The sequence below is a fragment of the Typopeltis vanoorti genome, chromosome 11 (genome assembly GCF_054136105.1).
Source record: "Typopeltis vanoorti isolate ZY-2024b chromosome 11, IOZ_Tvanoo_1.0, whole genome shotgun sequence".
Taxonomy (NCBI): domain Eukaryota; kingdom Metazoa; phylum Arthropoda; class Arachnida; order Uropygi; family Thelyphonidae; genus Typopeltis; species Typopeltis vanoorti.
In genome coordinates this window covers 13,740,059-13,766,525 of record NC_143559.1, presented here as the reverse complement: position 1 = coordinate 13,766,525, position 26,467 = coordinate 13,740,059, and the positions used below count along the sequence as shown (strand labels likewise).

Sequence of the window (26,467 nt, the reverse complement as noted above, 5' to 3'; positions counted from 1 at the left end):
TACAACTTTCATATTGTCGAATGAGAAGCACCAATTAGTTCGCTGAACGCACGATGCCACCCTTCGCATGAGTTGTTTGTCTTTGGTAACCCTTCCAGAGCAGCATGGTAACAATTCCATAAGGCATGGAGAAAGCGAGGTGGACGACGAAGTGATCGATGATCACTTCGTCATTTGACCTATGACAGCAGGAGATATTTTTGTGTTTGCTTACTTGATAATTCTGCGATAAATTTTTCCTATTCGATGAATTTTCCTCTCAGTGAATTTTTCCCACAATCAATTTTGGCACAATGAATTGTCCGTGAACCGTTTGCTCATGTAGTTCTGGTTCTTCCTGTCTTACCCACCATTTGTCTTGGTTTCTTTTGGTGCCATTAGCTGTGCGCTATAATAAACCACACACACATAACAATAAGTAAGTAAGTAACATAAGCACACACTTAGTCAAACAGATACTTTATACTAAAATTAATACAATAAACTAAATCTAACTAAACTTGTACTGGTGCTAATAAAAACTAAATTATAACTTATCCACTAAAATTTCTCCATGTAACACCTAGTCTCCTAAAAAAAAAAAAAAACACTACAATAATAAAATGTAAAAGCAGTAAGAAGAGAAATATTTTCAAATGAAAGTACAGAAGGATGTAACTGTTAAGAATTTGAACATAGAAAAGTGTAATGTGAAAGACATTATACAAAATATCAAATAAAAATACTTAGTATTTTTATATTGAACTTAAATTATACTGCAAGTGATTGAATTATTCGTGATAGTTAATAATTCAGTTTTGATAGCATTTTCTTTTGGAATGATCTTAATTAATGTTTAATCCTCACCTTCTCGTGGCACGCCCTGTTAGGTGTCTACCTGGATACTGAACAAATGAGGATGGGCTGGCAATTTGTGATTTAGCCTACCAAATTGTATTCTTATTGGCTTAAATCACGATATAAAATGATGCTACAACATGACAGAATTTCATGCCAGCTGGGGCGTTGTCCAGTAACCGGACACCGGTTACCCCTTAAACAAGGGGCCTCGTTGTTTAAAGCAGCAACCAGGGCCAACAGCAAAAAGTCAGCTACTGGAACAAATCCTAACACACATCCCAACTCAACAACGCCAGAGTTCAAGATCGGTACATCAACATAAGAAGCTTAAATGGCAAAGAATGGAGCTACACAAGGAATTGGATAGATACCAGATCGACATAATAGGGGTGACTAAAACAAGAAAGACAAAAACTGGTGAGATCTTTCTGAGCAATAAATACAAAATGTTATATTCAGGCAATAACAATCAAGGAAAAGGAATAGCTATAGTATTCAACACTAAATATGAGACTAGTCTTCTTGAATGGCAGGCAACAAGTAGAGTGATGTGGGCAAATATCAGAATGGGGAACTTGACAGTGAGACTTATATGTGACTATGGTCCCACAGAAGGTTCTACTAAGGTAGAAGTAGAGAAATTTTTTGACGCTTTAGAGAAAGCAGCTGACACAATGAAAAACGAAAAGTTGGTCCTTGGAGATTTAAATAGCAGAGTAGGAAATGATTGTCAGACATACTAAAATGTTTTGGGAAAATTTGGAGAAAAGAGCAAAGCTAATAATAATGGCAAATGCCTGTTGGATTTCTGCTCATAACGTAGACTGGTTATTACTAACACAATGTTCCAACATAAAAATGTGTGCACAAATTCACATGGAGAGAAGAGGCAAGAAAAGTCTCATTGACTATGTTATTGTTAATAGTAATGTTTTCTCCCTGGTGCAGGACACTAGAGTGAACAGAGGATTTGAAATTGGAAGTGATCACTATTTAGTCTTGAGCATGATAAAATTAAATTTCATATTGAAAAGAAGAATATAAGAAAGTTTTAAAACAAATACAAGTCGAGCAACTCTCAGATGTGAACTGCAGACCAAAATACACGAACATTATTCAAGAAAAAAATGAAAGATTTTGAGAACAGGAACCAAACCTTGGAGATTCAGCCGGAGAGGCATGTGGTGAGGTTGTCTGCATGGATAGAAAAATCAGAACTCCATGGTGGACACAGGAAGTTAAAGAGGCAGTGAAGGAAAAGAAGGAAGCATATTGAAAGTTCCTGGTGAATAAGTCAGCTTGTGCTCTTAGAGAATACAGAGACAAATGAAAGAAAACTAAACACTGTAAAACTAACTAAACAAAAGTCACGGGAAGAATTTTTCAATGTAAGAACATAGAAAGTAAATATCAGGACGGTGGCCAAATATTCTGAAAGTTGTTGAAAAAACTCATAAATGAAGAAAAATTGCTGTAAAAGGAATTAGAGATGATAACGGTGACATGAAAACTGCAGTAAAAGATATCCTTCATGTATGGAGTAATTACTTCAAAAAATTCTTAAATGAAACAAACAGTGACAGCACCATGGTAAAAAAAACTCAATTTGGCATGCAATCAGGAATACATATCCATACTTTTAAGTAGAAAAAGCCATCAAAAGCGTGAAATGCGAAAAGGCAGCTGGTAGATGATATTCAACCATAAATGCTGAAGTATGGAGGCATAAAAGTCTTACAGTGGCTGCACTGCATAATTCTGAAGGACAAATTCCAGATGATTGGAGTAGAGCTTTCATAGTAACCATATATACAATAAAGGAAATAAAACTCAATGTGAGCATTTCAGAGGTATTTTCCTACCAAGTTTTCCTGGTAAGATTTATGCAGTTATACTTGAGAAAGATTGTGGAAGGGAATAACAAACTGGATTCAGACCAAATAGAGGCGGTGAGGATCAGATTTTCACTTTATGACAAATAATTGAGAAATCATGAGAATATAACAAAGATCTGTATTTAAATCAATGGTTTAATGTTAAATCTGGTATCAGACCGTGATGTACATTATCCTGTCTGTTATTCATTATTTGCATGGATCACATTATGATGTGGTATTAAACCTGATATCAAAATTGTAGATGTTAATCTCAGCTCTTTACTTCATGCAAATGATGTTATATTTCTAAATAAATCCAGTACAAATCTGCAAGATGCCCTGACTAAATTCATTGTTGTAATAGATTTGGTATGAAAATAGGCAGAAACATTGAAAATATCAACTGTAGAACAAGTAAAATATTTCAGCTACTTAGGCATCGTTTTTAGTGAAGTTGGTAAATTAAATATGGAAATAACAGAATCAACAAAGCTGGTATGGTAGGAAGTCAACTGAATAAATTTATATGGAATAAGACAAAAATTACTGAGAACATTAAATTAGCTGTATACAAGACAATTTTCAAACCATAACTTTTGGTTCTGAGAACTAGAAAAATAGAACGCTTGACCAAAGACTAGAGACCACAGATATGAGAGTCCTGAGAAAGATTAGAGGTGTGGACAGATGACATCAATGGCAGTATCATATTAAAAACAAGGATATCAGGAAAGAACTGACATCGTTAGCATCCAGGAATGTGTTAGCAGAGCTAATCTCAGGTGGTATGGTCACTTAAACAGAATGGGAGAGGAAAGATTAGGAAAACAAGTGTTCTCTGCCAGGTTGGCATAAAAAAGCCCAAAATATAGGTGGATTGATACAGTTTATTTATTTATTTCGTATGGGGTTCTTCCCTAGCCTCCCCCGTCCCTTAGGACAGGATGGAGCCCTCCTAATGAACAATTAAGAGTGTATTTTATGACTGTAGATGTGTATGTTCACGGGGCTGGTTTGCCTGTTCTGAGGGACAAAAAACCCCCTATCTCCATATGAGACCAGCTAACTCACCTTTAGTTGAAAGAGACCAGATAAAGGTTCCTCACATCACGGACGGGAATCGAACCCAGGTCTTTCCAAACAAAGGGCTTTGTCTATACTGACTGAGCTATGGAGGCTCTGATTGATATAGTAAAAAGTGCCGTAGAAGACAGAAGGAGGAAAATTGTACATAAGAAGTTAGTAATGATGTAAGTTTTTCATGTAGTACTATCATAATATCCTGTACACCTCTTGAGGGTACATGGCAGGAATTTGATGATGATGATCTTCATTCAAATCCCATCCTGAAGTTGAGAACCTTTACTGGGAAGGGTCTCCAAATGATCCACTCTATTCCTCCTCTCTGTTCTAGATGTTCACAGAGTTCCTTGTTCTTGCAGATTATCTTATAATCAGACTGGGAGGTCTACCTACATCTGCTTTTCTAGTTTGATCATAATATGATATAAATATAAACTTGAAAGCTTTTTCTTAGCATTATCAGATTTGATAAACCAACTTGATCTTAATAAATATGGTTGTGTCAAACTTTCAAAGATTAGGGAAACTTTAATTGTTAAAGCTCCTTCCCAACAGCAAAGACTATCAGCACCCATAGAGGTTGCCCCTCACATGACTTTAGGCTTTTTGTTTTAAGTTCTTTTGTATGTACTCATATATACGAGGGTGGTCTAAAAAGTTCTTGGCCTCGACCATAGATTGCAACACATAATTGCAAGTCATTCTATCAAGTATATTGGCAGTTTTTTTCCAACTTGGTTGGACTATAATAAATTTAGTTTAATCCTTTATCCAAGTGTAAGCAAACAAAGTTTGCACCTGAAGTATCTTTAGCACTGAGGCAACTCGTGGTAAAGGTGGACCAAGCTCTCATCACTACTTGTCTTAGTATCTCCCATAATGCAAAGCACATCTCCTTGCAGACATGTATAATGCTATGCATTAAGTGAAGGGCCACTAGCCAGGCTCTCACTGATGAGACCTCAAAGGTTGAAACCAGTGTGGGTAGTGGCCCTTCCCTTAATACATAGCATTATACATGTCTGCAAGGAGATGTGCTTTGCATTATGGGAAATACTAAGATAAGTAGTGAAGAGAGCTTGGTCCACCTTTACCACGAGTTGCCTCAGTCCTCAAGATACATCAGGCGCAAACTTTGTTTGCTTACACTTGGATAAAGGATTAAACTAAATTTATTATATTCTATGAACTAGTTTATTTTATACAGCTGTCTGAAGCAAAAGTATTGTCTGTATCCCTTGAAATGGATAAAATTGAGTATCGTGCGGTTATAAAATTCTTTGTTAAAGAAGGTTTATCACTAAAAGAAATCCATTCAAAGTTCATAAAAGTTTATGGGTACTCTTCTCCTTAGTTTTCGACAATTAAGAAATGGGCTGCTGAGTTTAAACATGACTGTACCAGCCTGGAGAGCTAAAGGAAGAACTCTGTTCGCCCAACTTGCCAGGTAGAACAACTGGCTCTGAGATTTTCGATGCACTTAATGGTTATTTACTGAGACATGGTATTGAATGGAAGAAATGTGTTGGGATATGCACAGATGGTGTCGCAAGCATGACCGGGCATCTTTCAGGAGTTATTACAAAAGTGAAAGATGTTGGACACCCAGACGTCTTGTTTACTCGTATTTTACATCGTGAGCAACTTGCAGCAAAAAGAATGTCTCCAGAACTGCAGAAGTAGTCTTTGATATAATTAAAATTGTAAATGAAATTCGGCACAAAGCGCTCAATTCTCGAATGTTTTTGAGGCACTTTGTGAAGAAATAGGTTCTCAATATACTCATCTCCTTCTTCACGCTGAGGTGAGATGGCTGTTGAGAGGCAAAATACTAACCCAATTGTTCGGCCTGCACCAAGAAGTCAAGTTATTTTTCCACCAACAAAATAAATCAAAATTCCTAGATCTCTTGTCCGACGATGATTGGCTAGCCAAGCTTGCAATACCTGGCAGGTATTTTTTCACTAATAAACGAGGTAAACATATCCTTGCAAGGACAGCTTACTGATGTGTTCACACTGCGAGATAAAATGGATGCATTTCAAAAGAAAATATTGCTATGGCAAATACGGTTGGCTGAAGAAGATCTGCAAATGTTCCTGAATCTTGATGAGTATATGGAAGAAGAGGATGTCAACCGACAGGTAATAACCATTGTTTGACAACACTTTCAGTCACTCACAGAATCTTTTGGCCTTTATTATCCAAAGGAAGAAGACCCCAAACATGGCAATATGTGGATAATGGATCCATTTTTGGCAAAAATTGAAGATAACAATTTGAGCATGAAAGAAAAAGAAAGCCTAATCGATCTATCATCTGACGACAGTCTCAAAGCTAAATTCCACTAGTCCTCATCAAGACATCATTTTTAGTTCTCCATAAAATGTGAATACCCAGTGCTGAGTGAAAAAGCCATCGAAATTTTGATTCCATTTGCAACAACCTATTTGTATGAAAAGACATTCTCATCTGTTACGGCAATTAAAAACAAGTACTGCTGTCAGCTTGAAATAGAAAACGGCTCTCCGTGTTGCAGTGACGTCATTGGAGCAAGAATCCATAAACTTATTTCAAACAAGCAGCAACATATATTACACTAATAATTTTGTTATTAATAAACAAAGGCATTTCATATTAATAAAATGCAACTTTTACGATCATTATTTTATACATGTTTGTACCTTTTTAAAAAAAATTCATGTTAGTGGTCCGCGGGATTCAAAATTGTGAGTTTAGTTGTCTGTGAGATCCAAAAGATGGCAACCATTGCTTTAAAGGACCATACGAAGAAAAGCAGGCTGTTAACATATGGAAATTGTGTGGTTTTCCTTATCATTATCATCATCAAATTCCTGATATGTACCCTTGAGGGGGGGGGGGGGGGTAAAGAATATTATTATGTTACTACATGAAAAAAATTACACCATTACTAACTTTGATGAACAATTCTTCAAATCAGTCTGTTAAATGTCAAGACTCCAATATTATCAGGTCTTATATTTCTGTCTTCTCAGACACTTTTTACTGTATGAAATCACCTACATCTAAGTCTTTCCTCTGGGTCTTTTTCCTACCCACCTGACAAAGAACACTTGTTTTACTAATCTTTTCTAACTCATTCTGCTTAAGTGACAATATCACCCGAGATTAGCTCTGCGAACCATGTCAATTTCCCCTCCTAATATCCTCATTTTCAATATGAGACCGCCATTGAGGGGGTGCTTAAGGGTCAAAGCTGTATAAATGAGAGAAGACCTCCACATCGCCTTTAAAGGAATGCGGAGAACCGACCAGGGCTTCTGACCTAATGTCCAATCCTCACCTTCTCATGGTGCACCCTGTTAGGTATCTACCTGGATACTGAACGAACGAGGATGAGCTGGCAATTTGGGATTTAGCCGACCAAATTGTATCCTTATTGGTTAAACCAAAATAAAAATGATGGTATAGCATGACAAATTTTCATGCCGGCTGGAGCGTCGCCCGGTTAAACAAGGCCCCTGTTGTTTTTGCCAGGGAACCAGAGCGAACAGTGAAAAGTCAGCTACTGGAACAAATCTGAAAAAACACCCCAACTCAACATCACCAGAGTTAAAGATCGGTACTATCAACATAAGAAGCCTGAATGGCAAAGAAATGGAGCTAGTGGGGGAATTAGATAAGTACCAGATCGACATAATAGGGGTGACTGAAACAAAAAAGACCAAAACTGGTGAGATCTTTCTGAGCAATAAATACAAAATGTTATATTCAGGCAATGACAGTCAAGGAAAAGAAGGCGTAGCCATTGTATTATTCAACACTAAATAGGCAAATCTTCTTGAATGGCAGGCTGTCTCAAGTAGAGTGATGTGGACAAATATCAGAATGGGGAACTGAACAATGAGACTTATTTGTGCCTATGATCCCACAGAAGGTTCTACTAAGGTAGAAGTGGAGGAATTTTTTGATACTTGAGAAAAAGCAACTGACACAATGAAAAAGGAAAAGTTGGTCCTTGTTGGGGATCTAAATTGCACAGTAGGAAGTGATTGTCAGACATACAAAAATATATTGAGAAAATTTAGAGAAAAGAGCAAAGCTAATAATAATGGCAAATATCTGTTGGATTTCTCCTCAGGACATGGACTGGTTATTACTAACACCATGTTCCAACATAAAAATGTACACAAATTCACATGGAGAGAAGAGGCAAGAAATAAGAATGTCTCATTGGCTATGTTATTGTTGATAGTGATGTTTTCCCCCTTGTGCAGGACACCGTAGTGTACAGAGGATTTTAAATTGGAAGTGATCACTATTTAGTCTTGAGCAGGATAACTATTTCAATATGAAATTGAATTTCATATTGAAAAGAATAACATGTAAGAAAGTTTTAAAGCAAATAAAAGTTGAGCAGCTCTCAGATGTGAACTGTAGACTAAAATACACAAAGATTATTGAAGAAAAAATGAAAGAGTTTGAGAACAGGAGCCAAACTTTAGAGATTCAATGGCAAGCCTTGAAGAAAACCTTGATTGATTCAGCCAGAGAGGCATGTGGTGAGGTTGTCTGCAAGGATAGAAAAATCAGAACTCCATGGTGGACACAGGAAGTTAAAGAGGCAGTGAAGGAAAAGAAGAAAGCATATCAAAAGTTTGTAGGCAAATAAGTCAGCTTCTGCTCTTAGAGAATACAGAGACAAATGTAAGAAAGCTAAACAGTGTGTAAAACTAGCTAAACAAAAGTCATGGGAGGACTTTGGGAAGAACATAGAAAATAAATATCAAGAAGGTGACAAAATATTTTGGAGGTTATTGAAGAAGCTTAGAAATTTAGGAAAGAGTATTGTAAAAGGAGTTAGAAATGATAAAGATGACATGAAAATGGGAGAAAAAGATATCCTTGAAGTATGGAGTAATTACTTTGAAAAACTACTAAATGAAACAAGCAGTGTTGACAGCACAGTGATAAAAAAAAACACTGACCAGGCATGCAGTCAGGGTAGTGACCTTCTCTCACTCATAATGTAGAACAGTAATACAGCTCCTAGGAGCTGGGTTTCACATTATGGGGAAATATCAAGAATAGAGATTGGAGCTTGCTCCGCCCTTACCATGAGTTGCCTCTGTGTTGCACTCCTTAAAGGGTCAGTTGTAACACTATTCAGGTATTTGCTTACGCTTGGACTCGCCGAACTTTAGATATTTACTATATTCGACATGAAACTCTGAGTTTCTTATTCGGCTATGAAACAATATGGGGTGTGATATCCCTTAACTTAAATAGGATTAAACTAAATTTATTAGTCTAACCAAGTGAAAAATAAACTTTCAACATCTCTATTTGAGTTTTGTAGATCTGGAAAAGGCATATGATAAGGTGCCAAGAGAGAAACTATTCAATATGCTACAGTTATATGGTGTCAATAGGGCATTATATCAAGCAATACTTAGTCTTTATTTGAGTTGTAAGTCAGCAGTTAGAATTGAAGGAAGTACAGGAAGATGGTTTAATGTTAAATCTGGTGTGAGACGAGACAAGGATGTACATTATCCCCTTTGTTATTCATTATCTATATGGATCACATTATGAAGGAAAGTGGTATTAAACATGATATCAAAATTGGAGATGTTAATGTCAGCTCTTTGCTTTATGCAGATGATGTTATACTTCTAAATAAATCCGCTACAAGTCTGCAAGATTCTCTGACTAAATTGAATAGCTGTTGTAATAGATATGGTATGAAGGTCAGCAATAAAAAGACAAAGACAATGAAAATAGGCAGATTCGTTGAAAATGTCAACTGTGTTGTGAATGGAGAACCTGTGGAACAAGTAAAACATTTCAACTACTTAGTCACGATTTTTAGTGAAGATGGTAAATTAAATATAGAAATAGACAACAGAATCAGCAGAGCTGGTATGGTAGGAAGTCAATTGAATAAATTCATATGGAATAAGAGAGAAATTAGTCGGAACACTAAATGAGCTGTATACAAGACAGTGTTGATACCAGTTTTAACTTATGGATCTGAGAGCTGGGTCAGAAGTAAAACACTTGACCAAAGACAGGAGACTGCAGATATGATAGTCCTGAGAAAGATTAGAGGCATGAACAGATGGCATCAATGGCAACATCATATTAAAAATGAGGATATTAGGAAAGAACTTGACATTGTCAGCATCCAGGAATGCATTAGCAGAACTAATCTCAGGTGGTATGGTCACTTAAACAGAATGGGTGAGGAAAGATTGGCAAAACAATTGTTCTCTGCCAGGTTGGCAGGAAAACGACCCAGAGGAAGACCAAGATATAGGTGGATTGATACGGTACAAAGTGCCTTAGATGATAGAAATATAAATTCTGATAATGTTGGAGTCTTGAAAAGTAACAGACTGATTGGAGGAAAAGATAGGAAGTTAGTAATGATGTAAATTTTTCATGTAGTATTATCATATCCTGTACACCCCTTGAGGGTACATGCCAGGAATTTGATGATGATGACTGCCATTGATATCATGTGTTCACTCCCTTACTCTTCCTCAGAACTTTCATATCTGTAGTCAAGTGTAAAATTGAATTGAACAGTCTTGTATACAGCTAGTTTAGTGTTTTTACTAATTTCTCTCTTATTACACTTAAAATTATTCAGCTGACTTCCTACCATGCCATCTTTACTATTTTTGTTGTCTATTTCCATATTTAATTTGCCATCTTTACTAAAATTTGTGCCTCATTAGCTGAAATACTATGCTTGGTCTATAGGTTCTCCATTCAGTTCTCCATAACTGTTCATGTCTTTGTTTTCTTATTGCTGATTTTCATGCCAAATTTATTATAGCTGTTATTCAGTTTATTAGAGAATCCTGGAGGCTTGCACTGGATTTGTTTAGGAGTATAGCATCATCTGCATAAAGCAAAGAGGCAAGTTGGATATCTCTGATTCTAATATCAGGTTCAATACCACTTTTCTTCATAAGGTGATTCATATAGATGATGAATAAAAGTGCATCCTTGTCTTACCCCTGATTTTACATCAAACGATCTTCTTGTATTTCCTTCTAATTGCGAACTTGAAATTGGAGACTATATATTGCTCTGTATAATGTTTCATTTATCCAATATAATTGGAGTGTTTTGGAAAAGCTTTTCTCTTGCCACCTTATAATATGTGTTTTCCAGATCTACAAGACTTTAGGATCTCCTAAACATATTCCACCGATTTCTCAACTATTTGACATAATGTGATAATGTGATAATTTGATTTTTCAACCTCTGTTTAACCTGAACTTGTTCTTCTCCAGCTCCAGATTTCTCTTCCACATTCTTTCTTGACCTCTTTTCAACTATGCTTGCATTAATCCTACATGGAACAGATAAATTCTTCTGTAATTTTCACATTCAGTTTTAGTTCCCTTTTTATAGATGGGTACTATGAGAGCACTATTGCAATCATCTGGATTTGACCCTCTGACGAGGCTTTCTTAATTATGTATTAACTGTTAGCTGTACTGGCAAGATGAATTGATTGGACCTGTGGTTCTTTATTCCGTTGTCGTATTCTCAATGAAATTCTGCGTTAATTAATATTATTGAGCACTTTGCTCACCCATATTGGGCTGTTGACTACCAGTGAGGTTTTTTTTTTTTTTCCTTTTTAAAAAAAACTTGCAATGGGTTTTAATAAACTTATCTGTTCAGTATGGTTTTGGAATGTTTGTGTTTTGGAGGATTGTGCTCACTGAGTTAATGGGTTAGGGTGGATATCAGCAATTGCAAAGAATTTTGCAGCCTTTGCTCATAGAAAAGTTTTGATTTCACAGATATCGGTTTCACAGTGAAGCTGTATTCTTTCTTACAAACCTGGGTGCTATTCATTAACACTTGCCTTGGATTGTCTGTAGTTGGCTAACATTTGAATCCACTATTTTGACTTCACGTGGATGAGCCATATGTCAGGACTGGTCAGATCAGCATCTTGTATTGCTGCAGTTTAAGTTCCATGCCTAGCCAACTAGTTCAGTAATTGGTATAGCGTCCTCATTGCCCTATTTGCTTTTGAGCAGACATGATCAGTATGAGTTGTAAAGTGGATCCTTTTATCTAGTTGAATTATGTATTGCCGCCACCATAAAACTTTTACGGTGTATATGATATGTAGTTTTACGTAAAACTACAGCACACAATCTACCTTCAGTTTTCATGTCACCTTTATCATCTCTGATTTTTTATACAGTCCTTTCCCCTCCATTTCTAAGATATTTCAATTCTGAAGGCTAATTCAATAGCTTTCAAAATATTTTGTCACCTTCCTAATATTTATTTTGTTTGTTCTTACCAAAGTCTTCCCATGACTTTTGTTTAGCTAATTTTACACGGTTCTTTTATTTCTTACATTTTTCTCTGTATTCTCTAAGAGCACATGCTGACTAACTTGCGAGGAACTTTTTATATACTTTCTTCTTTCCCTTGATTGCCTCTTGAACTTCCTGAGTCCACCAAGGAGTTCTGATTTTTCTATCCATACAGACCACTTTCATTTTTTCTTGAGCAATGTTTGTGTATTTGAATCTTCATTTTACTTCTGAAAGCTGCTCAACTTTGATTTGTTTCAAAACTTTCTTACATTCTCATCTTTTCAATATGAAATTGAATTTTATCCTGCTCACAACTAAATAGTGATTACTTCCTATTTCGAATCCTCTGTATACTCTTGTGTCCTGAACCAGTGGGAAAACATTGCTGTCAACAATAACATAGCAATGAGACTTTTCTTATTTCCTGCATTCTTCTCTTCATGTGAATTTGTGTACATTTTTATGCTGAAATGTAGTGTTAAAAATAACTAATCCATGCCCTGAACAGAAATCCCACAGCTATTTTCTACAAATTTTCCCAAACATTTTTATGTCTGGTAATCATTTCCTATCTAATTTTTATATCTCCACAAGTCCTTCTCTGATGCCTCAAAAAATTCCTCCCTTTCTTCATTAGCAAAACCTTCTGTTGGACCATAGGCAAAAATTAGCTTCATTGTACAGTTCCCCACTGTGTTTACATCACTCTACCTGATATTGCCTACCATTCAAGAAGATTATCCTTGTATTTATTGTTGAATAATAAAGACAACCTATGAGAATTCTATCAATACTGCCAGTAAAAGAAGATGCAGAACAGGTTATTCAACTCATTTTGCTAAAAGCTATCAACCTGGTGTATGCAACATTTAGTTCACTGCTACCTCCTCTGAAGAAACTCAGGTGTATGAAGATGAGGTATTAGAGCTGTTGCACAAACTGAATAGGAATTCTGCAATAGGGACCAATGGGATATCAGCAGAGGTGCTAAAAGAGTGTTCAACTAAACTGGCTATTCCTTTGACCAACTATATAATTTGAGTCTCAGAACAGGGAAGATTCTGCAAGAATGGAGAGAATGTATGGTAATCCCATTGCACAGGGGTAGTGCAAAGACTGATGCATGCAACTGTTGACTAATCAGTATTTCAGGAGTGGTGGTGAACATTTTATAAAAATTGGTTAGGGTTTGCATTCAGAAATGGGTTGGCAGTGAATCTCTACTTTGCAATGAACAGCATAGGTTTACTAAGGGGAAGGTCAGGTTTTAGCAACTTGCTTAGATTCTATAATAATGTTACCATTGAACTAGACAAGGGGAATGGATACACCATGATATTTTTGGATTTTGCTAAGGCTTTTGACAGAATACATTATGGAAGATCATTGCATAAATTGGAGAATATGGGTTTGAATTATAAAATATTAGTGTAGTTAAGAGAATGGCTGACTGACAGATATCAAAAAGTGGTATACAGGGAATGTGAGTCTGCAAGATTTAAGGTAACTAGTGGTGTACCACAAGGATTAATCCTTGATCCACTGTTATTCAAGCTGTACATTAATGATTATTGGGAAGAATTTGACAGGTGACATACAGCTATTTGCTGATAATGCAAATATGGATAGAGTAATTAAGAATGCTGTTGATATGCAGTACTTGCAGAATGATTTGAATAGACTGGATTATGCTAGAAGAAACAGATCAGGCCAGGAATCTTGGAGTGTTAATAGATAGCAAATTGAAGTTCAGGAGCCAGTGTAGCAAAGATTGCAAATACTACTCACAATATAATTGCAATGCTGAAATGAACTTGACCAGGTAAATTTGAGGATGTCATTTTGTCTCTTTACAAGACCTTGATAAGACCTCACTTGGACTTGTGCACAGATCTCTTCTCCTGGTTTCCATTGTGATTCTAATACAATGGAGAGAATGCAAAGGAGATTGTTGAAAATGATATCAGGATTATGGAATACTGATTATGAAGCAGGTTGAGAATTTGTAGACTGCATACAGGAGAGAGGTGATATGATTGAGATGTACAAACTTCTGAAAGTGTCATACAGTATTTCAATTGGAATTTTTCATTTTATGAAGGGTGGGGAAAGGACAAGAGGGCATCCTTAGAAGCTAAGAAGGAATGCTGCTAAGAAGGGGTTAAGGCTAGATTTTTCTCTCATAGGGTAGTGTGTGATCGGAATGGATTGCCATTCGATGTTGTGTTTGCAAGTAGTGAATGAATTCAAGAATAAGTATGATAGCTTGTGGTCTCCCACGATGAGTCCCTGACTCCCTGATGGTCTCTCTTAATAATAATAATATAGCTACTCCTTCTTTTCCCTGATTGTTGTTGCCTGAATATAACATTTTGTATTTGTTGCTTGGAAAGATCTCACCTGTTGTTGTCTTCTTTGTTTCAGTCATGCCTATTATGTAGATCTGGTATTTATCCAGTTCTGCTAGTTTCTGTTTTTTCTCATTGATGCTTCTTATGTTGTTAGTACCCATCTTGAATTCTGCTGATGTTGAATTTGGATGTGTTCCAGGATTAGTTCTAGTAGCTGACTTTGCACTGTTTGCCGTGGTTCCCTGGCAGTAACAACAGGGACTTTGTTAAACCTGGTGACACCCAGCCTACATGAAATTTTGTCATATTGTACCATCCTTCGGCATTGTGGTCTAAGGCAATAAGAATCCAATTTGGTCAGCTAAATCCCAAATTATCAGCCCATCCTCATTTGTTCAGTATCCAACTAGATATCACACAGCATGTCCCATTAAAAGATGAAGATTAAACATTAGGTCAGAAGACCTGGTTGGTTCTCTGCATTCCTTGAAACATGGAGGTCTCCTCCCAGTTATACAGCTGTGACCCTTAAGCAGCTGTGGAGTTTTTCTTTCTGCATAACAAGCAAACCAGTCAAACTGGCCTCATAGTCCGTGTTAATAAATCCCAGGTCTCTATTACAAAACCAAATCAAGCCACTGACACGAAGACTCATTCTTGAGCACGTTCTCTTAATCATATAACTTGTTTCATTTTATGTATTCATAGCACTATCCTACTTACTCGCCATAACTACTTCAACTAGGCTACGCAAAAACAGGATAAGAGACAAAATTAAGAAAAAAAGGTATGTCTGTGTTGGCACTTTGGACTGATATTTTAAAAAAATGCTTTAAAATTTGGTGATAATTCGAGCTGCTGAAATCTTCTGATAATAATTATATTTTAATTATTAACAGAATTGAATCCATCATCAGAAATCCTTATTTCAGAATATAAACAATCAAAAATTGCATTAATATAGAAATAAAAGTTAGAGAAAGTAGAATAGCTTCATGTTGCTCAAAATCACTGGTTACCTACAGTATGAGTTTTCTTGGTATTGACCTACTGTAATTAAAAGACATGCTTCCTGAATGAGATCTACATATTATCTTTCATTATACTTAGTATATGATGAAACTTTCAGCTCTTTGTGCTTTGTTGGTACAAAGAAAGAAAACACTTCATTGGTATAAACTATCACTAAATTTTCCACGGTGTACTACAAATTGGCTATACACTTATGATACAAGATAAGACACTTGATGTTTGTTGTCTGTTATCACAACTGGGTTTCTATCATTACCAGTTCACTGGTTACTGGTTCGCAGGTGATGTAATTAGAACTAGTAATATAATATACTTTTTCAGCAGATACAGTTGTACATAGAGAGAAAAAAAAAATACATAACTTCATATATGCTATTAAAATTATTAGCTGATACCAGTGAAGATCCAGATATCCAAAAATAGCCTCCTAGCTAGTGAAACTCTAAGGAATGCTATAATGAAAGACAGAAGCCGATTGTTTTCAATTAAAAGTTGTCTTGATACAATCATGTTTTTCTATGGAATTTTCCTCTTCAGAAAGAATTCCTGAACATTGAAACATTGGTTATATTTGGTTCAGTTTAAATTATTATTGAATTTCATCTATAGCTAGCATACTACAGCTGTTAGTTATGTATTAGCTATGTACTAAAATTAAATTTTTATTTTTATAAATATTTAATAAATTTCCCCTTCTAGGCACTTTGGTATCTAGAAGGGGAAAATCCTAGATGAGATCCAAACCATAGTCTTTCCAATCAAAATACTTATGGTCATAGGTGGTCAGTTAACTTCGACCTGAATTTTGTAGCTTTCTTGACCTAAGTATCCTCTTAATGCGAGTCAGTTTCATCTATTATATGCTTAACTTTTTGTTTTAAAGAGGAATGCTTTTTCAATTTACTGGCTTCGGCACCCTATATGATTCCAGTAGCATGTTGTTTTTTATAGTTAGTGGTTGAATATTCCAATCTCAATGAAGCTCTCACAGTTTAGATTATTCGAGATAGTCTGCAATATCATATTTCAATATTTCTTTCAACAGAATGGTGTGATTGAGAGCTATGAACTGAATCATGTATATTAATATGTGTAATTTAATTTTCTTCTGCAAGCAGCTAAAACACATCCTCATTAAAGAGAATGTATTAAAATTAGTGAAATTAATAAGTTCTTATATTGTTTTCAGAAAGACTTGGATACACTGAATCGTAACTTGGTTAGTCGGAAATCAGCTAAATTGTTGATGGAAAAATTAAGACAGCCTTTTCAAAAGAAGCAGGTGATGTATTGATTAGAACTAGTAATATAATATACTTTTTCAGCAGATACAGTTGTACATAGAGAGAGAAAAAAATGCATAACTTCATATATGCTACTAAAATGATTAGCTGTTTTGCATAACTGTTTTATATCCTTAAATGCCTGAACTATCATGAGTTTGCTTTTATTTATATATGGTGAGAGCAAGGATAAAAATAAACATAAAGAGGGAGAAATTTAAATTGTTAATGAAAAACCACACTAAAAAGCGAAGATATAATATACCACAAAGAAAAATTTGAGGAAATTATGGAAGAAAAGTTGAGGAGAAAAAGTATGAATGAATCAGGATAGATTGGAGGAAATTGCAACAAAATAGAAGTTACTAAAAGTTTAAGAAAATCGTTACCAGCAAATAAAACTTGTAGAGAAAAATGTACTTTACAGACACGTGATCTAATCAAAAAAGGGAAGAATTAAGAAAAAAAGAGATGCAAGGACAATATAGAATTTATGAAAATGAAAAAGTTGGTTAGAAAAGAAATCAAAAATGACATCAGATAATTTAAGTGCAGTTTGGAACATAATAGAAAACGGAAAATGGTTATATGGAAGAAAAAAAATGGATTCCAAAATTGAAAAATAAGCAAGGAATAGTACAGTACAATACAATAGAGAAGAAATAATAAAAATATGTAGTGAATTTTATAGGGACCTATACACGAGCAAATTAGAGGATACAAATCCTCTACTACCTATTCTAGCCATAAATAATATTACAACTTGAACAAAGCATAAACCTTTAATCTATCAGTAAATCATTTATCACATATGATTTATCAGTAAATCAGCTTTCAGCACATACAAACCACATGTATAACATGCATATAACAGCACTCAATATTTGAAATGTTCCCCTTTTGCCTTCATTCATACCTAAAGTCTGTGAGGCAACATATCGATGGTGGTATGCACAATATCCAATGGAAACGCTGTCACTGTTTGCTCCAAATCCACCTTCAGGCTGGTGATGCTGGGGTGTTGTTTCTTGCAGGCTACTCTCTCAAGCTCCAACCACAATTTGAAGTCTAACAGATTCAGATCACAACTTCCATATAGCCAATCTGATGCTGATATGTGTTCGATCACATTCGCTTCCAACCACTGTTATGTGGTCTTTGCCTTGTATGCAGGGGCTGAGTCCTGTTGGACTCAGCCCCTGCAAGGTGTTGTCCAGGGGCCATACCACAGCTGGAATGAAAAGGTTCCAGCACAGCATCTTAATACACTTTCTTGCAGAAATGCAACTTGGATAATCTCCCACCAAACTATCACTGACTTGGGGTGAAGACATGATAACCTTTCTGAATCCTGGTTGCTATGGCATGTGCTATATGACCATCTGAGACATATACCAGATTGTTTTTGGCAGTTAAACAACTCTTCAGTGGTGAAAATCTTCTCGCATACATATCTCTGTATATGTGAGACGTTACAACCAGAGAAGTGCCTTTGATATTATCACCCTCTGCTTCATACATTGTGGTGTGAGGAAGTGTTCAGTAGAACGATGATAGACTCTCACCCCAAGATCATCAGTTAGTACACATGACATCATTCTTTGCAAAACATTCATCTCTCATGACATCACTTTCTGCATTCTTACAGGAATACTGCAGAGGCATGCCTTCACAAGCTGTTGTGTCCTAATGCATTGTGGTTGACCTGTTCTTTGGCATCAGATATGTCTTCTCTATCATTATAACAGTTAATAGTCTAATACATAAGCATCCTACTGATTCTGAGTGTTTTTAGCATGCTGAAAATAACAGGTGCCTGCTTTCCAGCCTTTTGAAGTGCTATTACAGCTACACAGTTCCCATAATCTACCCACTGCATGTTTACCCATAGAGCTAGACAACTCTCTCTCTCTACTGATAAACATGCAAATGTTGACTGTGATCAGTGCAACATTTTGCAGAGGTTGTAACAGTTTTTAATAGCAAGACTATGTATATTTAGATGAGGCTGATACGGAACCACCTATGATGAAAGAATTACAGAAAGCCCTCAAGTTCACAAAGAATAATAAAATGTCTGGAGAAGATGGCATATTAACAGAACACATCAGGAGGTTCACAGTTTCGTCATCATCAGTTTCCTGATATGTATCCTCAAATGGTGTTCAACCCACTATGACAGCCCTACATGATTAAGTTTACATCATTATTAACTTCCTATCCACAAGTTTCCTCGAAATCATTCTGCTACTTGTCAGCACTGAAATATTGTCATATCTAACATTTTGCGCTTCTGAGGCACTTCTGACTGAATCATTCTACTTATACCTTGGTCTTCCACCAGGTCGCTTTCCTGCCATCTTGAAAAGACCTTCTCTGGGCACCTTGTGATATTCCTTATCCAGATCTACAAAAATTAAGCACAGACTTGTCATATTTCTCAACTATTTGTCATCAAATTTCTGAGATGTACCCTCAAGGGATGTACAGGATAACTACTATAGGCTACATGAAAAAGTAATGCCATTACTAACTACTATAGGCTACATGAAAAAGTAATGCCATTACATCAACAGTTTTTCTCCAGATGATTCTGTTATTATGTTGAAAGTTTATTTTTCACTTGGTTAGACTATAATAAATTTAGTTTAATCCTTTATCCAAGTGTGAGCAAACAAAGTTTGCACCTGAAAATATCTTCAGGACTGAGGTAAGGTAGTACAACACTGGGAAACTTACAGCAAAGGTAGATCAAGCTCTCAACTCCTTGTCTCAGTATCTTCCATAATGCACAGCACATCTCCTTGTGGACATGTATACCACTGTGCATTAAGGGGGAGCCACTACCCATACCTCTTTTGACCTTTATTGAGGTCTTGTCAGTGGGAGCCAGGCCTATAGTGGAGATACTAAGGCAGAAGCAATAGGAGAGGTCATCCTTACCTATAGGAGTTGTCAAAAGGTGTGCCACCTTATTATTAAATTACTCTGGATTTAAAGAAAGATGTTGAAAGTTTATTTTTCATTTGGTTAGACTATAATAAATTTAGTTTAATCCTTTATCCAACTGTGAGCAAACAAAGTTTGCACCTGAAAATATCTTCAGGACTGAGGTAAGGTAGTACAACCCCAGGCATCTCGCAGCAAAGGTGGATCAAGCTCTCAAATCCTTGTCTCAGTATCTCCCATAATGCACCCATGGATAGTGCCCCCCCCTTAATGCATAGCAGTATACATGTCCACAAGGAGATGTGCTGTGCATTATGGGAGATACTGAGACAAGGAGTTGAGAGCTTGATCCACCTTTGCTGCGAGTTGCCCGGGGTTGTACTACCTTACCTCAGTCCTGAAGATATTTTCAGGCACAAACTTTGTTTGCTCACACTTGGATAAAGGATTAAACTAAATTTATTGTTATTATCTTCATTTTTCTGATGATAAATATCATCAGAAAAGAATCTGATGATATTTATCATCAGATTCTTTTTACTTTTTTTCCTTCATTTGTAATCTTTTTCAGTAGCCTTCAGTATATTTATCAACCCTCCTAATATTTATTTTCTATGGTATACATTTTTCTGTATACCATTGTTCTTTTGCTTCTTTACACTTTCTATTTATCATATTTTTTATATGTTTATATTTGTCTTTGCTTTCTTTTCCTTTAGGGAGGTTTTCTATTTCCTTCTTTCATCTATTAGATCTAGAATGTCCTGGGTGATCCATGACTTTTTTATTTGCTTGTTCATTAATCCTATGCAGTTGTTGGCAGCCTTGATTGTATCCTTCAAATGAGTCCATTTTTCTTTTCCCTCTCTCTAGTTTTAATGCTTTCATCAGTTTGCTGTTTATAGTTTCTATGGTTTTCCTCTGTTTTCAGGTTATTTATGTTCCATTTGGGCCTTTTCCTTGGTTGTGACAGCTTTTTAAATTTCAGATTATATTTCAATAAAACCAAATTGTGGTCACTGTCAACATCAGCTACCAGGTAACTTTTGCATGATTTTACTTGATTTTTTAATCTATTTCTTGTCATAATATAATCTATTTGGTATCTTCCTATATTCCCTGGCATTTTCCAAGTATACCTTCTTCTTTTTGTACCTCATACCAGGTATTAGTAATGATCAGATTGAATTGGTGGCAGAACTCCAAAAGTCTGTCTCCTCTTTCAGTTCAGCATCCAAGTCCGTACTTTCCCACCTCTCTACCATCTTTGCTTTCACCAATGACTGCATTCCAATCACCCATGTCAATAAGATTATCTTCCTTTTTGGTGAGTTTGATTAAATTCTCAATATCTACATATACACTCTCAACTTCACCATCGCTGTGGTCGCTAGTAGGCATGTAAGCTTGTATTATTATAATATTTGTTACTTTTGCTTCTAGTTTTACCATTATTAATCTGCTGCTACGTTTTACTGAGTTGATTACTCTTCTTCTCCATTCCTTATTGAGAACCACTGCAACTCTTTTCAAGTATGGTTGGATAAATCTAACCTAGAACCCTTAATAGAGAAATACCTCTATAATTTTCACATTCAGTTTTATTTCCTTTTTTTATAGATGGGAACTATTAAAGCTCTACTTTATTCATCTGGGATTCAACCTTCTGACCAGGCCTTCCGAATTTTGCAGAACTTTTATACCTCCATACTTAAGCATTTCTTGTCAAATATTATCTACTATAGCTTCTTTTCTGCATTTCAAGTTTTTGATGACTTTTCTATCTAAAGTTCAAGTAGCCCTCGGTTTACACCTCACTTCTGTTCCTGAAAAAACGGACATAAACTGAATCGGTGTAAAATGAACTCAATTTTAATGGTAGGTACAAAGTTATGTTCCGCACAGTCAAAAAATATGCACATGAAGTATGTGTAACATTATTATCCATGTGTAGAGGCTTAAGTGCTGTGAGAACATCATGTTGGAGGCTTAATGGATTGTATACAGCACTCAGAAAGGATTAAAAAGGAATTTAACACTTCCTATGGTTGGCCGAGTGGTTAGCGTGTCCGCTCTCCAGCCAAAAGGCTGCGGGTTCAAATCCCGCCATGGGTATGGATGTTTGTGATTGTCCTACAAACTTTGTGTGGAAAGGGAATCTGCGACCCTACCACTTATTGTAGCAGAAGTCATCATTGCCAAAACCATGTGAGGTATGGCAGCGACCATACAGCGTCTACGGACGTCAAATATGAATTTTTTATATTTCGTCTCAGTCATCGAGATGAAATTTTCTGCCCAATGCTGGACGAAGGCCTCCTCCAGTTCTTTCCACCTTTCTCTGTACTTGGCAACGGCTGACCAATTTTTCCCAATAAGTTTTGACAGTTCATTATTCCACCTTCTTTTAGGACATCCTCGGCCTCGTTTCTCTTCTTTTGGAATCTAGTTCGTTACTATAGTGGTCCATCACGCATCTTCTCTCTTGGATAGATGTCTGGCCCATTTTCATTTTAGTCGCTTATGGTGAAGAATGTTGTCAGTGATATGAGTCTGGCTTCTTATCTTTTAATGTGATGCCTAGCATCAACCTCTCCATTTTTCTTTGAGTTTGTTAGCGACCAAGTTTCACAACCATATGTGATGACTGGAAGTATACACTGGTTAAATGTCTTCCTTTTTAAACAAAGTGGGACAGCATTGTTTTGAAAAATGCTTTTCAATTTTCTGAATGCACCCCAGGCACATTGAACTCTCCTGTTTATTTCCTTTTGGAGTCCACAGTTTAGATCAATGATCACAAAAAAACTAATGTAACACATACACAAATACCATACAATACTAAGCCCAACCACATGGGTGACTCTAAAGGCCTATCTAGGTGGAGTGCCCTCAACGGGCGGTTGTAGGTGGCCTGGAATGTAAGGTGGGATCTCCGATGATAAGTGTTTTTCCCAAATCTTAGGAAGCTTAATGCACCTTATTTATTAAGATTTGGTTGATTTCTGAGAGCTGCTGCTGATTCTAAAAATAGTCTCTCTTTTTTGAATTTGCTGTGGTGGAGCATGGTGTTTTTTTTTTCATGAGATCCTGTGGGTTCTATCCAAGACATGGTTGGCCTGATCATAGTCGTGGTTGCAGATGTATGACTTGTGTTCCTCCAGGTGGATGGTTGCTGATCTGCCTGTCTGACCAAATTACACCAGCTTACAGGAACAGGGTGCTTTATAAACTCCAGGCACTGGGGGGGGGGGGGCTGATCTTTTGTAGAATGGATAAGGGTAGCAAGTTTGTGGTGGGGCTTAAATGCTGTCTGTAGGTTGTACTTTTTTAAAATTTTGGCTTTTTTTTTTTTTTTTTTATGTACTATGGATGTAGGGTATGGTGATGGCATTTCTAAACTCTTTCTGAAGAGAAGACTGGGAATGGGGAGGAACTGATTATTTTTTTAATACTGTGATCTCTGTAGCCATTGGAGAGGAAAGTGTTGTGTATATGGTCAAGCTCAGTTGTAAGGGTGGTTCCACTGGAACAAAGATTGTGGGCTCTCTCGATTAGAATTTTAATAATGCCATATTGTTGAGCAGGATGGTGGGGGGAGAGTTTGTGAATGTATCTGCCTACAGGCTTTCAGATCTCTGCCTCAAATTTGAAAAGGATGGTTCTCTCTATTTTCATCTCTGTAAACATCACCAATCATCAGTGCAAAAAATATAGAATATGTAAATCTTTGGTATTAAGAGACCCATGAAATATATTCTTTACAAGGAGCTCTTCCAACAAGAAATTGTTAGGTAAACTGCCTACTGCCTTTCTCAATGATTATAACTCAATGACAAATTAAAAAATATCTGCTCCACTTTTCCAAATGAAGATAAAATTCACAAAATGGCGATTCCTTGTGTAAAAGACATTTCTGAATATGTTGCTAAAATTCTGCAATTTCAGCTTACTATAATCTTCGTCTTATCAAAAACATTGACAAATCTGTCAGCTATTACCAAAGGAGAAGCCCTCTCCTTATTACTGTCTAGCACAGTAGTTCTTAACCTTTTCGAAGTCACGGAACACTTTTGATTATAAGAAAAATTTGGGGAACACCAAAAGCATTAGAGTCATAAAACTAACAATAAAAATATGCATTGACTTTCCTTTTATAAAAATGTAACTTATTTTAATGCGATACTTGAGCTTGTTGACTTTGCAGATTTCATCAATATCAGGTCTAATATGTGATATAGCTACCCTCATATCTTTGTCTATATTAGTAAGTCTTTCACGCTTTTTAGTTTTTGCATTGGTTAATATTGAGAAACTGAGCTCACACAAATATGATGTTGAGAACTAGCAAAATTTTCAGTGCCCTTGTAGAGAGAGCTGGGTATTCGGTTTGGGTTAAAAATCCAAAATTCTTCAAGAGTTATTGCAGAGAATTTCATTTTTAGAGTACGATCCATTGACAATGTAACTATGAGTAACTCGTAATTGTTCTTCTTGTAACTAAAATTCACACTTGTGTGTATTTAAGGAAGGAAAGTAACTTGAAATCTTTTCATTTTGAAAAAAAGACCAATAATTCGGTAAAGCGCTTTGCCCCCTGGATAACCATCTTATTTCGGTGTGCAAAAGCAAAGATTCATCCTTGGCTAACATACATATGCAAAGCTTTTTTTTAAAAAAGCATGCTTTTAAAGGTCTGACTTGATGTAATTTACCATATTTGCAACCTTGTCTGGTACAGGTTTTATTATTGTCGGTAATGTTTTTGAAACTAGGGATTCTCTGTGCAAAAAACAGTGTGTAGATGTTTCTTTTCTTTGCAAGAGTAATAAAGCCTTTAATCGAGCCTACCATTGATGGAGCACCGTCCATACAAATTCCTACACACAGCTCTCATGAAATTTTCAACATTTGACATAATAGAGTCAAAAATATCTTGTCCTTTTTACATTCGGGAAGTTCTCTGCAGAATAGAAATTGATTCACTATTCTGTTTTGATTAATGAAATGAAATCCTAGTATATGAGCTTTACTGCTAATGTCAGTGGACTCATCAATTTGTAAAGCAAAATGTTGTTTGGAAAGTTTATTGCAACTGTTTTCTCAATATCATCTGACATATCTTTAATTTTATTTTTTATTGTATCGGCCAAATGAGGAATTTTCATAATTTCCTTTTTTGCTTCACCAAATATAATGTTTATTTAAATTAAGTGGATATTAAATCCAATATTATTTCAAATCCGAACACAGAAACGGTAAAAGTTTCATGCAAAAATTGACCAGAGAGCTTGCGGGAATACACTGCCGCCATGCTACAAGTTGCCCTAGCCGAACCTAATAGGAAAAGCACAAACGCTAAAAGCGCCCATATATTGGCTTCTATTGGTCCATTTTGATAGGTTTCACTAGTCTGACAGCTGTTTCAAGCTCATTGGTTTTCGTCAGAGACTAGACAGAAACCTAAGAGCAAAAACTCTCAGTACTAGAGAACTTGAAGCATCAGAGATGTGTATTTTCCGTAAGCAAACTCTGTATGGCAGCGGTGTATTAGTAAATAATGTTTATTGTTTTACAACATGCTGGTAAAATAAGAGATTGCTATAGTATGTGGTTTTAATTTTACAGCAATTAATTCAGCTCTTTTATATGATGCAAGATGTGCCTTATCGGAAGTTTTAACAGTCTTTTCAAAATATTTTACTTGTTTAATTTGCATGTCCAACAATCTCTTGAAATAATCTTTAGTTTGAAGCAAGATTGGTGTGCTTTGTAGTAAAGTGGCATTTCAACTTAGCAGGAACCATTGCATTATTTTATTCCCCCACATACAATGCATTGGGGAATAGGACATTCTTCTCACTGATCCATGTAAAACCGCAACTTAAATATTCATCCGAATATTACCTATTAATTTTTCATAGTATAATTCGTATAATGCTGTCTTCTGTATGAGAATGTATTTGCAGCAACGTCATTAATACTACTTCCAGTTGTACTTTCCCCATCATTATTATTTGTCTCAGAATCATGTTTCCGTTTAATGATAAATTTACCCATTGTGTGCTACTCGATGTTAGACAACCCACAAACCAAATAAAAATTTAAAATGAACTGTGCACTATTATGATATTACACAACACACATCACTGAATGACTGTAAAAGAGATGCTTCTTCCCTCCTCCCTTCCTGCAAACACATGATCTATAAATGATATTCTATTGGTTTAGAAGTCAATGCACATAGCGATCTTCAGTTGTTAGGATCAGAACTGTGTCATGTGACATTTTCACCGGCGGAACATTTGTAACCTGTTCGTGGAACACTGGTTAAGAAACAGTGGTCTAGCATATGCCAAATCCCATGTTCGTGCAACTTATTTTGGTCATACAGGCAGATTAATTGATTAAACCATATAAATCTGGATTAGCTCAACATGGGATTAACGCCAACAGTGGGATTCCCTAGAATAGTGTTTCCTAAACTTTCAGTTCTCACATATCCCTTGAAAATTTTAGTAACATCCACATAGCCTTTCAGACAAAGGCACTTTGGGAGAAGTTGTAATACTATTTCATTCTAACACTAATAATTATAAAGGTATGTAGTTTTTAATAATTATGTTATAATAAATTACAAACATGTGAAACAATTTTTTTAATTATTAAATACATTTTTATTTATATGAATCCAATATGCAGTAGAAAAA

General features: G+C 35.9%; 1 protein-coding gene across 1 annotated transcript in view; it reads left to right on the top strand.

Moving 5' to 3' along the window:
* The window catches only part of LOC150101312 (tyrosine-protein kinase Fer-like), a 272,304-nt gene that overhangs the window by 61,075 nt on the left and 184,762 nt on the right, over positions 1-26,467 (top strand). Inside the window, exon 9 of the mRNA XM_090400764.1 lies at positions 16,715-16,807. Within this exon, the coding sequence (XP_090256890.1) occupies positions 16,715-16,807 (93 nt within the window). The remainder of the gene's footprint in view (positions 1-16,714; positions 16,808-26,467) is intronic.